Source organism: Girardinichthys multiradiatus, chromosome 13 (assembly GCF_021462225.1).
Source record: "Girardinichthys multiradiatus isolate DD_20200921_A chromosome 13, DD_fGirMul_XY1, whole genome shotgun sequence".
Taxonomy (NCBI): Eukaryota; Metazoa; Chordata; class Actinopteri; order Cyprinodontiformes; family Goodeidae; genus Girardinichthys; species Girardinichthys multiradiatus.
Genome location: NC_061806.1, coordinates 32212289 through 32224451, shown reverse-complemented (window position 1 = coordinate 32224451; position 12163 = coordinate 32212289). Strand labels below are relative to the sequence as shown.

At 42.0% G+C, this 12163-nt stretch overlaps 1 protein-coding gene across 3 annotated transcripts in view; it reads left to right on the top strand.

Annotated features, from left to right (window-relative positions):
* Window positions 1–1038: 1038 nt before the first annotated feature.
* The window catches only part of chd4a (chromodomain helicase DNA binding protein 4a), a 29852-nt gene continuing 18727 nt past the window's right edge, over window positions 1039–12163 (top strand). For 2 of the 3 annotated variants that reach the window (XM_047384307.1, XM_047384306.1), the window contains exons 1-12: window positions 1041–1241; window positions 1633–1798; window positions 3762–3874; window positions 4034–4267; window positions 8561–8679; window positions 8852–9117; window positions 9202–9338; window positions 9452–9590; window positions 10672–10841; window positions 10975–11208; window positions 11333–11536; window positions 11624–11832. In XM_047384307.1, the coding sequence (XP_047240263.1) occupies window positions 1738–1798; window positions 3762–3874; window positions 4034–4267; window positions 8561–8679; window positions 8852–9117; window positions 9202–9338; window positions 9452–9590; window positions 10672–10841; window positions 10975–11208; window positions 11333–11536; window positions 11624–11832 (1886 nt within the window). In that variant the 5' untranslated portion in view covers window positions 1041–1241; window positions 1633–1737. Of the gene's footprint in view, window positions 1242–1632; window positions 1799–3761; window positions 3875–4033; window positions 4268–8560; window positions 8680–8851; window positions 9118–9201; window positions 9339–9451; window positions 9591–10671; window positions 10842–10974; window positions 11209–11332; window positions 11537–11623; window positions 11833–12163 lie in introns of all 3 variants that reach the window. The other variant, XM_047384308.1, reaches the window with a different exon arrangement.

Here is a 12163-nt window from a genome sequence, read left to right as displayed (position 1 = left end):
TATACCGCTGATTCCCCATGTATTGAAACATCATTCTGAAGCATCTCTGCCACACAGCACAGGGATTTCTCCATTTCCCCCCACATTCTAAATGTATTACACTCAGTCAATGGTGGGAAAAAAGCTGTCTAGGACCCAGACGTTTTTCCCACCATTGACTGCAATGCATTTCCTTGCAGTCTGTGGAGCAAGCCAGCATGTGTATGCGTACAGACAGCTTAACTCAGCTGTTGACTTGGCGCTTGCACTTCTAGGCTTTCTCCAAAAGGTTTTAAGGGGTCACTTCCAGCTGTAGACATAAAGGCAGTTTGACTGGAGTTTTGACCCCTGTGACCTCCTTCTGTTGCCCTCATTGGACGGACAAACCTGGCTTTTTAACTTTGCACCAACCTTTTACTAAGTTTGTCGGCCTTAGTGTGTGGACTTTACAGTTGCTGTCAAGCTGAGTAACGTATGCTTGCGCTCATAAGGCCTCTTATAGGGGTTGCGCTGAGGTCACCCCACATTTTGTGGCCCCGGAGTTTTGTAATGGTGGGTACCAGGTTTCCATTGCATCTGAACCTGGTGCGCAGTCTTTAGGAGCCATACTCATACACAGACGAGTGTCTGCGCATACATGCAAACATGCACTCTGAAGTTGAGCAGTCATGTGGCACACACAGTTGCCATGTGAGCGCATTTTCCTCCCCCCCACCTTCTTTCTCCTATCTCTCTCTTTTTGGAGTTATGCTTATTGTTGGATGTCAGTGACTGCGCTCATTACTATTATGGGATGCCACACAGGAGTGGGAGGGGGTGAGCGTTTCCATAGTGACCGTGGTTGCTAAGAGGGGTGGAGGTGTGTGTGTGTGTGTTTTGGGGGGGGGGGTGGGGGGGGTGATGTGCATAGAGGAATGGGGAAGAAACTGTAGAAGAGGGAGGGGGTGAGTTGACTATTATGGTCTGTACGTTGCAAGGTAACTATGCAGAGTGGGGGAGGGGTGAATGAAATGTGCGTGTATATGTATGAGTGTGCGTGGTGCGTACGGGGAATATTATGGGATGCCTGCCCCCTGATCTCTTTGTGTGTGCGCGCGAGGAAGAGAAAGAGGAGACGGCGTCGTGCGCACACGCTACCACCAAAAATACGGAAATATATTTAAATGATATGTACACCGCTACTATTAGGGAAAAAAGAGCATCTGAGTGTTAAATCAGTGGCAAACTGAGCGTGGAGTTACTGTTTCTGGAAGCTTTAAGTTGTGAGTATGTCAGTTTTTGGGTTTGTGAATTGATTTGATTGAGGGTTAAAGAGGCTCGGGTTGTCACACAGGGGCATTTTCTGGCAAGATATCACCTCGTGAAGCCTCTCGGTTCTGTTTCGGGTCTGAAATCTGGCCAACCGGTTCAGCTCCGGCTAGCACGCATGCTAATGGGACGGATAGTAATGATGGTGTAAGCTGAATGCAGAGATGGAGTGAAAGGATATAAATATGTCAACTTCACAGGCGGATAAAGTTATTGTCCCATGTGCTGAGTGTTGATGTCCTTTTATGTTTTACCGGGTGCTCGTTGGTCCTGATATTTAACTTCCGCTTTCTTTATGCTCTTATTTTTTGCCCTGTTAAACCTGGCCCGGTTACGATTGGACAGACTTCAGACTGGGTCCGAACTCTGGATTAACAATAAACAATAACTTTCATTTAGTTAGCTAAACTCTTGGCTAACTTACTAGAAGAAAGTTTTCTGCAGTCCGCTATGTCTGGAAGTGAAGATTACAGAGATGATTATGGAGCCGCCGACGACCGCCTAATGCAAGGTAAGATGAGGCTCATTTGTTAGCCGCTAATGTTCACGCTGCTTGTGTGTTTTTGACGTTCGCATCAATCATGCAGTGTTAGCTTAGCGCTAGCGCGTCCATGCGGCTAACTAGCTTGCGTAGCTTCCAGTAGCAAACCGGGAGCCAAACATGTTTTTAAGAAGTCAAACTGTTTTACCCCAGCCGCAGTCAGAGGTTGTAAAGCCGGTGGATGCGCTGTTGTGCTGTCACGCTCAAAAACCGGCATGTTCCCGGGGCCTAACATTAGCCAGCTACCGGTATTTTTTACGTGTCGATGACAAGATGGAGGCAGCCAGTTAGCTTGGAAGCTGGCGGATGACGTTCTGTAGCGCTCCCCTCCTCATAGCCGGCGCCTTTAATTTGACTGGGGAAGGGAAAGTACGAATAATAATTGACAATAATTAGCCATTTTTACATATTACGTACTAATTACTCTCTGGAATATACCTTATATGTGCTGTGGTCAAACATAGCGTTGTTTACAGTCGGATTTCAACAAGCAGCCGCAACAAACACGGCGGAACCTTGGAGAACAAATAGTCTTCTAGATCAGTTTCAACACGATCGTTCTATATCAAATAACAGTATTTTGTAAGAACGTTTTGTTATAAAATCAAATAGTAGTGTAATATGAAACTAAAAGTAGCGTTTATGTTCTTCCTTTTATACGTGTATTGTTGAGTTTGAGCTTGTAAGAAGGAGGCTGTAGTTCTAGAGAAATCCAGAACCTCTAATTGTTCTCTGGTAGAGATGCACTGATCAGACTTTTCCAGGGGTCTGACCTGCAAATTCTTGTTTTGACCAATTATTTTATTCTCAATACTATAATGCATAAGAAAGATGGCTGTAGATCCCACCCCTAGGATGTTTTATAGGGGTGGTAGTTTCACCCACTTTCATGCATCAAAGCAAATATTCCTAATTGATGTTTATTGAGCCCAAAAATAAAAATTTAGGCCCATGTTGTCAAATTGATCAAAAACAGTGAGTGTTTTTAGTTTTGATGCGGCTAAGAATCTGAAAAGAAACAGATTTTAAGTTTTTGAGCTGTCGATCACGATTCAGCGCTAAACAATAGAAAATTGATTGTTCCAGTCTCTGATCCACTGGGAAAGTATTTTGATAGATTTCTGAACTAAAGTTATGACATGGTAAATATCAATTGGTTGTATAAGTTCTAATTATAATAATTATAAAGCCCCTAACACCTGCACTATAATAAAATCATAGTTGATCTATACTATGTTGTATATAAAAATTATACAGCACTGTTTTTCCACAAGAATAATAGCAGGACGTACATGGAGCATTGGGCCTTTTACGTTCTGCCTTAAAAGACATCCTGTTAAATGTTTTTGGTTACAAGAAGTATCCTCATCTGTGGCTTTTCATTTATTTTGCAGTTAAATCCATTTACATTAATAAACTCTATGCATCTTTAGGATTATTGGTTGTTGGGACAGTAGGTATATCATAGTGACTAATCCACTGTTGATTAGTGTTTCACCTTCTTCCACCCTCTAAAAGTGGACCATAGTTTCTGTTCATACTATGTTAACATGCTTTCATGGTTAAATCAAGAGACAAATAGACTTGCATGAGTGAAAACTTCGTTCCTGACATTGTTTACACTTAAAACCGTTAATAAGGGGCATTACAAGACGAGACGTTTTACCTGATAAGGCTTGTTAATATGCTGATAGACACTCACATGTAAATGCTCACCTTTAACAGCTACTAGTAGTGGCTCTCGACAAGATAAAAACTGCTGTTCACCGGTTGTTTCACCAGCGTGTGGCCTGTGCATCATTTTCATTAGGGTATGCAACAGTTCAGACATGCAAGATATCCTCAGAGCTCACTGTTCAGTAACGATGTGCTGACACGCTGTTTGCGGGTGTGAATCCTAACTATTTTGTGTGTCCGCTGGCCTGATTTGCAGATGATGAGGAAGAGGAGATCTCGGAGAACGAGTCTCCGAAGGTGAAGAAGAAGAAGAAAAAGGCCAAGAAGAGCCGGGAGAGCAAGGGCAGCAAGAGACGGTCGCGCAGAGAGGTAAGCAGCAGCCAGTGAAGGCCTTTCTTAAGAGCTAACTTGTTAATCTGCATCATTTTGCAGGAATTAACAATAACCTAGATAAATTTTACTGTGAGATCTTTTACTCCACCTTTTCCCTGGGTTTGCTGACTCCTGTCTATATTCTTCTTGTCCCAGGAGCTGGCGATCAGCTCCCCAGAGCCCATGGACATGGGTGGAGTAGAAGACGTAGAAGATACAGGCTCTGCCCAACGCTCCGAGAGCGAGGGCAGTGACTACACTCCAGGGCGCAAGAAGAAAAAGAAAGCCAGCGGTGGCAAAGAGAAGAAAAGAAACAGCATTCCCGAAAGGAGTTCCAAAAGGAAAGAACCAGAGCCAGAGGAAGATGAGGATGATGATGACGATGACTCTGTAAGAAACAACTTTAGTATTCAAAGCAGATGACCCCCCACCCAAAAAAAAAACCAAACAAAACAAAAAAATGGCTCTTTCAAGGATGACCAGAGTTGCCCCTTTGTAGATCTCTTATGTTTTGGACCTTTTTTCACACTTTCATGTTTCAGATCATCAAAGAAATTTTAATGCCACACAATGATAACCTGAGTAAATATTAAATTCATTGTTCAAAAAATGATTTCAGGTATTAAGGAAAAAACTATCAAACCAACAAGGTCATATGTAGAAAAGCAATTGCACCCTTGGTCAAGAGTTTATGGTAACTGTCAGTCAGTGCTGTACATTGCTGTGAAGGACTTTTTTTCTCACTCTTCTCTGCAGACGTGTTTTAATTCAGCTATCCTGGAGGGTTTTCGAGCATGAAAAGTCTGCTTTGGGTCACTTCACAGCATCCTAATCAGATTATAAAACCATTGAGAGGTGGACTTTGTGGTGTGCTAAGGATCATTGTCCTTCCACCTAACCGTAATATGCTTGTGAATGGGTCACAAACTCTTCTTTCCTGATAGAGAGCAGAATTCATGTTTCTATATATTATGGCACATTGTCCATGTGTCAGGAAGCAAGGTACCCCAAGACCATCACACCTCCACCACCACTCCTTTTTTGAAACGCTGTTTGTTTTACACCAAATATCACTTTTGCCTCACCGGTTTCAAAGACATTTTCCCAAAAGTCTTTGGAATTATCAGGATGTATTGTATGGTGAATGTGAGACAGGCCATTTGGTTCTTCTGGACCAGCGGTGCTTCCTACCTTGTAATTCCTCCATGGAGTTGCAATTGCTGTGCAGTCTCCTAGGTTTTGATGCAATCTTAGACAAATTTTATGGGACTACCACTCCTGGGAAGGTTCACTGCTGTTCCTTTTTTTCTTTTCTCTTTTTGAGGATAATGGCTTGCACTGTTGTTCACTGGTGTGCCATAAACTCGGTAATGGCTTTGTAACCCTATCTAGACTGATAAAAGTCAATGGCTTATAGAGCTGCATCATATATTTAATAGCAATCATTGCAAAATTAGAATCCCAAAGGAATGCTTGGATGCAGCATTTGGCAGGATGTTATTTTTCAATATCTTCATATCAAGCATATATTTGGTTAATTGCATTGACTTACTGCTATTAATGCCCACACCTGATGAATAATATTATTGACTGGAATACTAAAGCTTGCAGAGAGGGGTGGGGACCCCGTAATGATAAAGAAAGAAAAAAGTAATAAAAATATGGGTCGGATATCCTTAGTTTTGGGATTTCTTTAGAAAAGGGCATGGTGTGTTGCCTTTTGACATGTTTTGGCCTACTTCGTGTTGTCAGTGTTCTCAATTCTACAGGTCAGGCAGTAATCAGTTGGGTGTGGCTTATGAGCTAAAAGGTGTGATTTAATGAAGGTTAATTCATGATTTAGAATGGGGGCAGTTATGTTGTCGCATAAGTCTAGGTTGGTTTGGATTGTGTTTTTAATAAATGAAAACTGTGTTTTCTCAGATTGCCCTTGTCTGATATTAAAATGTTTTTGAAACATTTGAGCTTGACAAAAAAAAAGCGAGAAGAGAGCAGGTCTGGGAGAGGGAAATGCTTTTCATGGTACATTATTTCTGATCCCTTCTTAAGCTTCAGGTGTTCGCATCATAAACAGTTGTTCCTCGTTCACTCAAGTCAAAGACAAAATGTATCACATTTTGTAGTAAAGTAAACCGTTTCTTTAAACAAGCCATGCGCGTTTGAATTTTAACATTCCATCAAAATGGTGGCAAAAAATGTTTATTTCTAAAACAAGGCGCCGTTATTGTTGCAAACATGCCCAGCTATTTGCATATGTCTTTTACAGCATTTACTGACATAGAAGCTATGCTGATGCAGTTTTGTTAGAGGGAACCTCATCATATTTCTGGGTCTGTGGTAGATTGGTAGTTTATAATTATTGTTTTTTTTTTAAATTCCTTTAGCTTTTTTTAGGAACTTGAAACATCAAGCATCTGTGTTTCTAAAAGGTGGCCTTTCTGTGGGAAAATAACTGTTGTACCTGTCCTCTGTGGGGTCCATGATGAGCACCTTCTGACTTCTGTAATGGAGTCCTGCGGTGTGATGAACACATGTGAAATGAGCGATGCTTGAACAAAGAACAGCCTGGTGGATTGAGAACCTGGCGGCCAATAGGGGGCCTGTTTGTTAATGACAGTTATGCAAAAGGAGGGGGTCGGTGGGGTGGGGGTGTAAGTGTGTCTATGTGTATGTCAAGAATTGGCTTGTGAGATACACATACAGTATAATATGCTGTTACCATGGCAACCCTAGTTTTAGCACTACCATGCATTCTTGACCCTTTTTTCTTTTTGGTTAGATAAACACATTCTGATTGTTGCCCCCGTTCCGCGCTGCAGCCTGCTGTAGAAGACGGAGGGCTGCAGCCTTGATCAAAGGCAGCTGGGGGTGGATCGAGCAGTGCTTTATCTTAATCTTTATCTGCTACTTGTACTGCCTGAGATGAACCTCTTTGTTCTTCAATCATTGAGCTTCAGGGAGACCAGAGTTGGCAGAGCCTGGATCCTGCTTATCTATATATTAAACAAAAAGGTGCTTCGATTGCATCGAGGCAACCAGTCTGGACTACTTCGTGAGGGATGGGGTGTTGGGTAAAGTTATATTGAAAAGATAAACTTATTTGATCGTCCATTAGTTTCTTTTTTTAGACCCTTGTTCTGCTGGTTTTCTTTTTTTTGTTTTCTGCTAATTTTTTACAGCCATTTAAAAGAAACAAAAAACGTTTGCACCCGTGAACTTTTGAACTCTTGTTTGAGTTGTCACTATTTTCTAGTAATCTGAACCCTAACTGATACAGATGTTACCTATTCTGTTTATGTTATAGTGTGACTTGCTGATGCTTCCTTGTTAAGTGTTCGGTTTTGAGCTAACGGAGCCGAGGTTGGTGCACAAAATCAGACTGTAACTAGTAATGCACTGATCGAGCTTTTCTTGATATTGATTTTTTTTTTTTCTTTCACCTGACCTGCCGATTCAGATTTTTTTCTTCCTTTTTTTGTACCATTTTTTTTCTTTCTGGAACCCATTATGGAAAAATTGTCCTTATTACAATCTCTGGCCGATTGATTGGTGCATCTATATCTGTGACTAATAGGTATCATATGTATGCACATGCCCTTTTTAAATGCATAAAACAGAAGTGAAAAAATCACTGTTCCAGATAACCACCAATTCAACAGTATAGTTGCTAAAATGGTGCACATATCACCAAGCAATTTACCGCAATTGCCTTTGAAAACATGCTGGTCGGTGTCAATTATTAAAGCATTTGCTTGCTTGCATGCTGGATGCTAATTTTAGAGGCTCTTCACTGGTCACTCAACTCTCTTACATGTAAATTGGCTCTAGTAGAGGAGATTCATTATTATTTCGCATCTAATACAGTCATTTAAAGCTTAATATCTTTGTATTACTTGAAGCACAAATAATGTCTCAAACCTTGCGGGAAGAAACTCCTGCTGATGCATAACGAAGATGTAAAAGCTGGCTTTTTGTGATGCACAAATGCATTTGCTTTTAAAGCTAAACAAACACTGAACAGGTCTCAGGAAAAAGTCAAGGCAGGTGTCTCAAATTCTCTTGAAATAATCGGTTTTGTAGCGGTAGTCTCCAGACACTTTGGATTTTTGAAGATTTTAGCACGTTTTAATAATCATCAATATCTGATATGAAATAATCTCTTAACTGATAATGTTTGCAAATCACAAAAAACTGATGGTGCGATTGGGATTATTTGTTATTTGAACCAGTTTTTTGTCATTAGATCCATGAGAGAATCACTGAATGCTGCATTTATGCAAAATATGATTGAATGCTATATTTATGTTCTGTGCAGTTGCAAATCTCACTGGTGCATTAAAGTAGCCAATTTGACAATGAAGAGTTTAGGTTTAAAGCCTAAAAGATGAACTTTTAAAACATATATTTTTTGTCATATTGTATAAATGCTTCAACATATCGATGTCCATACTGCCCGTCCCTAACACCCACATTATTTAACGGCTTGTATAAGACCAGCTTTCCACAGTCACAGATAAACTTTCAGTAGTAACCCCGAATACTTATTTACCACCTATAACTGCATCCCAATTTTTAGAGAGAAGATGCAGATTTCTGTTGACCTTTCTGTGCTATGTTTATTAACTTCCGATTAACATTTTCATCTTTGCATCAGACCTAAATTGTTCTTGTTATTTCCTGCAGGAGCCAAAGTCTTCATCTCAGCTGCTGGATGACTGGGGAATGGAGGACATTGCCCATGTGTTCACTGAGGAAGATTACAGGTCCCTGACCAACTACAAGGCCTTCAGCCAGTTTGTCAGGTAGGTTCTTGCCTTAGTTTACCCATAATACTGAACCAGTTGTTAACCGTCACAAAATGTTTTCTTTTTTGAAAAATGCATTTCACAGAAAGATCCTGTTTTCTCTACAATTGTTCTTTTTTCTGCACATTTGGCAAATCTTTGGGCTAAGAAAGCGTTTTCTTTTCTACAGGCCGCTTATTGCAGCCAAGAACCCCAAGATTGCTGTGTCCAAGATGATGATGGTTTTGGGGGCAAAGTGGCGGGAGTTCAGCACAAACAACCCTCTGAGAGGAGCAGCAGCTGCAAATGCTGCGCTGGCTACCGCTAACATACCAGCTGCTGTAGAGACCATGGTGGCAGAGGTCACGCCTGCAGCTGAACCGCCAGTGGCCCTGATTGAGCCTCTGCAGACCCCCGCCCCACCTCTCCGCAAAGCCAAGACCAAGGAAGGCAAAGGTACTGCTGGCCAGACGGCTTGGGCATATACAGGTGTTTCATTATTCTTAAGTTTGTGAAACTGATCTGTTATTGGGTCCACAGGTCCCAACGCCCGCAAAAAATCAAAACCAGCACCAAAACCACAAGAGAAGAAGAACAATAATAATGCCAAGACAAAGAAGGTCGCACCTTTGAAAATCAAATTAGGAGGCTTCAACAGCAAGAGAAAACGCTCCTCAGTACGAACACTCTCCACGTCTCCTTTACTAAAACTTATTCTGCATATACAGCGCTGGTATGAATGATCTCCCAACGAAGCTGAACATTTAGTGTTTGTTTTTCGTGTGCGTAGAGCGAGGAGGACGAGCCTGATGTTGAAAGCGACTTCGAGAACGGCAGCATCAACAGCGTCTCCATCTCAGAGGGTTCAAACAGCCGCAGCAGCCGCAGCAAGAAGAAGCTCTCAAAGAACAAACCCCAGAGAAAGAAGGGTATGTCTTAGTTTTTGTTCCCTTTACTAACCATTTCTCTACATATTTAAAAAACGTTTTATGATGTTGCAACTGAACAGTTACTAGCTACAAATAAACCAGCTGGTTGAAGACTGCAGAGCAACCTCTCTGTAGAGAAGGATAATAACCGGTTCAGGGAAAGCTTTAAGAGCTTGTGCAGAACGGAGAAAAACAAGCTGTGCAGATGCACGCATTACTCATCATAGCTGAGTCAGTTGAGTATGGGTATATTTAGATGGGCAACATCTTCTGGGTTGTCGCCTGCCGAGGCTTCCTCTCTAGCTGCTGTCACAAGATCGAAGCTCCAATCAACCAAAATCTGGAAAGTTTGGCATGCTTTTGTGTTAAACTGTATTTAGCTGGAATGGCACCTCCAAGTGTTTTTGCATATGTAGAGATAGAACTTTCTATCCCATCCTTCTTGGATGGAGAATATGTGAACATCAAACATCTTGTCTTGCCACAGAATCTCTGTCGTATTTAGGTATGGGCCTTGACTGGGCCCGTTCTAACACATGAATTATCTGTGATCTAAAAGTTTCCATTGTATTTCTGGCTGTATGTTTAGTGTGGACCAACCCTCCTGGGGCAGATAATAAATCAGGGGAAATTGGAATTTTGCATGTACAAGAACATGTAAAATTTTGCTCATCTCTGATCAGATATTTGCTAACGAACCTCTGAGGCCTTCACAGAACAGCTGTTTTCATGCTGAGATTTACTTTTTCACAGGTGGACTCTTTTTACGTCTGAAAGCAATTTGTTGCGCTGGGTATATTTGGAGGTATCAGAGTAAAGGGGTCTTATACATATATGATCACCACATTCAGGATCTTTTTCATTTTTAAAAACATACTGTAGATCAGGAATTACTATTCAATTAACTGTTATTTGGTTACTACGAAGAGTTGGTCCATTATATATATTGACGTTCTGGTTTTGATGTGATAAAATGTGAAAACGTTATGAATATTTTTGCAAAGCGGTGCACATGGCTGGAATCTAGAAAGCACACCAGCCCTGTCAGCTGGAATGTATAAAATGTTTTTCCCCGCATCAGAAAAAGAAGATGGTGATGGCTATGAGACGGACCATCAGGACTACTGTGAGGTCTGCCAGCAGGGAGGAGAGATCATCCTGTGCGACACATGCCCTAGAGCGTACCACATGGTGTGTCTGGACCCAGACATGGAGAAGGCACCAGAGGGTACCTGGAGCTGCCCGCATTGTGTGAGTTCATTTACCAATATAACATTTTGTTGATACATTTTGATACAAATCGTGAAATTATTTCAGATTGTTTTGATACAGAACAGCTAATTCTCTCTTTTTTTAATTTTTTTTTATTGGCCCTCAATAAAAGGAGAAGGAGGGCATCCAATGGGAAGCCAGAGATGACGCCTCGGAGGGAGAGGAGGACAACGGCGAGACAGTAGAGATGGAGGAGGACGACCACCACATGGAGTTCTGTAGGGTTTGCAAAGATGGAGGAGAGCTCCTCTGCTGCGACTCGTGTCCATCATCGTACCACATCCACTGCCTGAACCCCCCACTCCCTGAGATTCCCAACGGAGAGTGGATCTGCCCCCGCTGCACAGTAAGTAGGATACAGTTCTGGGTCAAATCTGTTGATGGATGAAGGGTTCAGTCTGTTGGTTCTTTGTGCATTGGTACCAAAGTCCACATAGTTAAAATATTCAACTTCTTTGTTGCATTCTCAGTGTCCGCCCTTGAAAGGAAAGGTACAGAAGATCTTGACATGGCGGTGGGGAGACCCCCCTCCTCCTACACCTGTGCCACGCCCTCCTGACCTCTCTGCTGGGGCCCCAGACCCCGCGCCACTGGCTGGGCGGTCTGAGAGGGAGTTCTTCGCCAAATGGTGCAACCTGTCTTACTGGCATTGTTCTTGGGTCACAGAGCTCCAGGTGTGTGCAAGACAATGACCCAACTTGGAAACAAACATATTATTTCTGAACTTTTTCGGTGACCGTCTTCCTTTTTATGTTCCACAGCTGGAGATGCAGTGCCAGGTGATGTTCAGGAACTACCAGAGAAAAACGGATATGGACGACCCTCCGCCCATCGACTTCGGCGAGGGAGAGGAGGACAAGTGCCTCAAAAGGAAACACAAGGATCCCATGTACACTCACCTGGAAGAGAAATACCTCCGCTATGGGATCAAGTTTGAGTGGCTGATGATCCACCGCATCCTAAACCACAGGTCAGAGTACACACAACATCCACACATTAAAGTTCACAAAATCAGTGGGGAAGATTCATGTATGGAGAGAGAATGTTGGTCTAAAACACCGCCCCTCAAATTAACTTATTTTTGACTGGTGATTGAAAAATATTGTGAATTGTAGGCTTCAGACCACTCAGTCCAAATGCTGTTGTGTCTCTTCTTTTGTCTTATTTAATCCTTTATTTTGCTGCTTTTCTTTTTCTTTTAGCTTTTCTCTGTTTGAAGAACCTTTTAGACCTAAATTTATTGAGTAGGATTGATCACCCGCTGATTTCTCTGTCAATCACTTGTTGAAATCTTTTGCTCT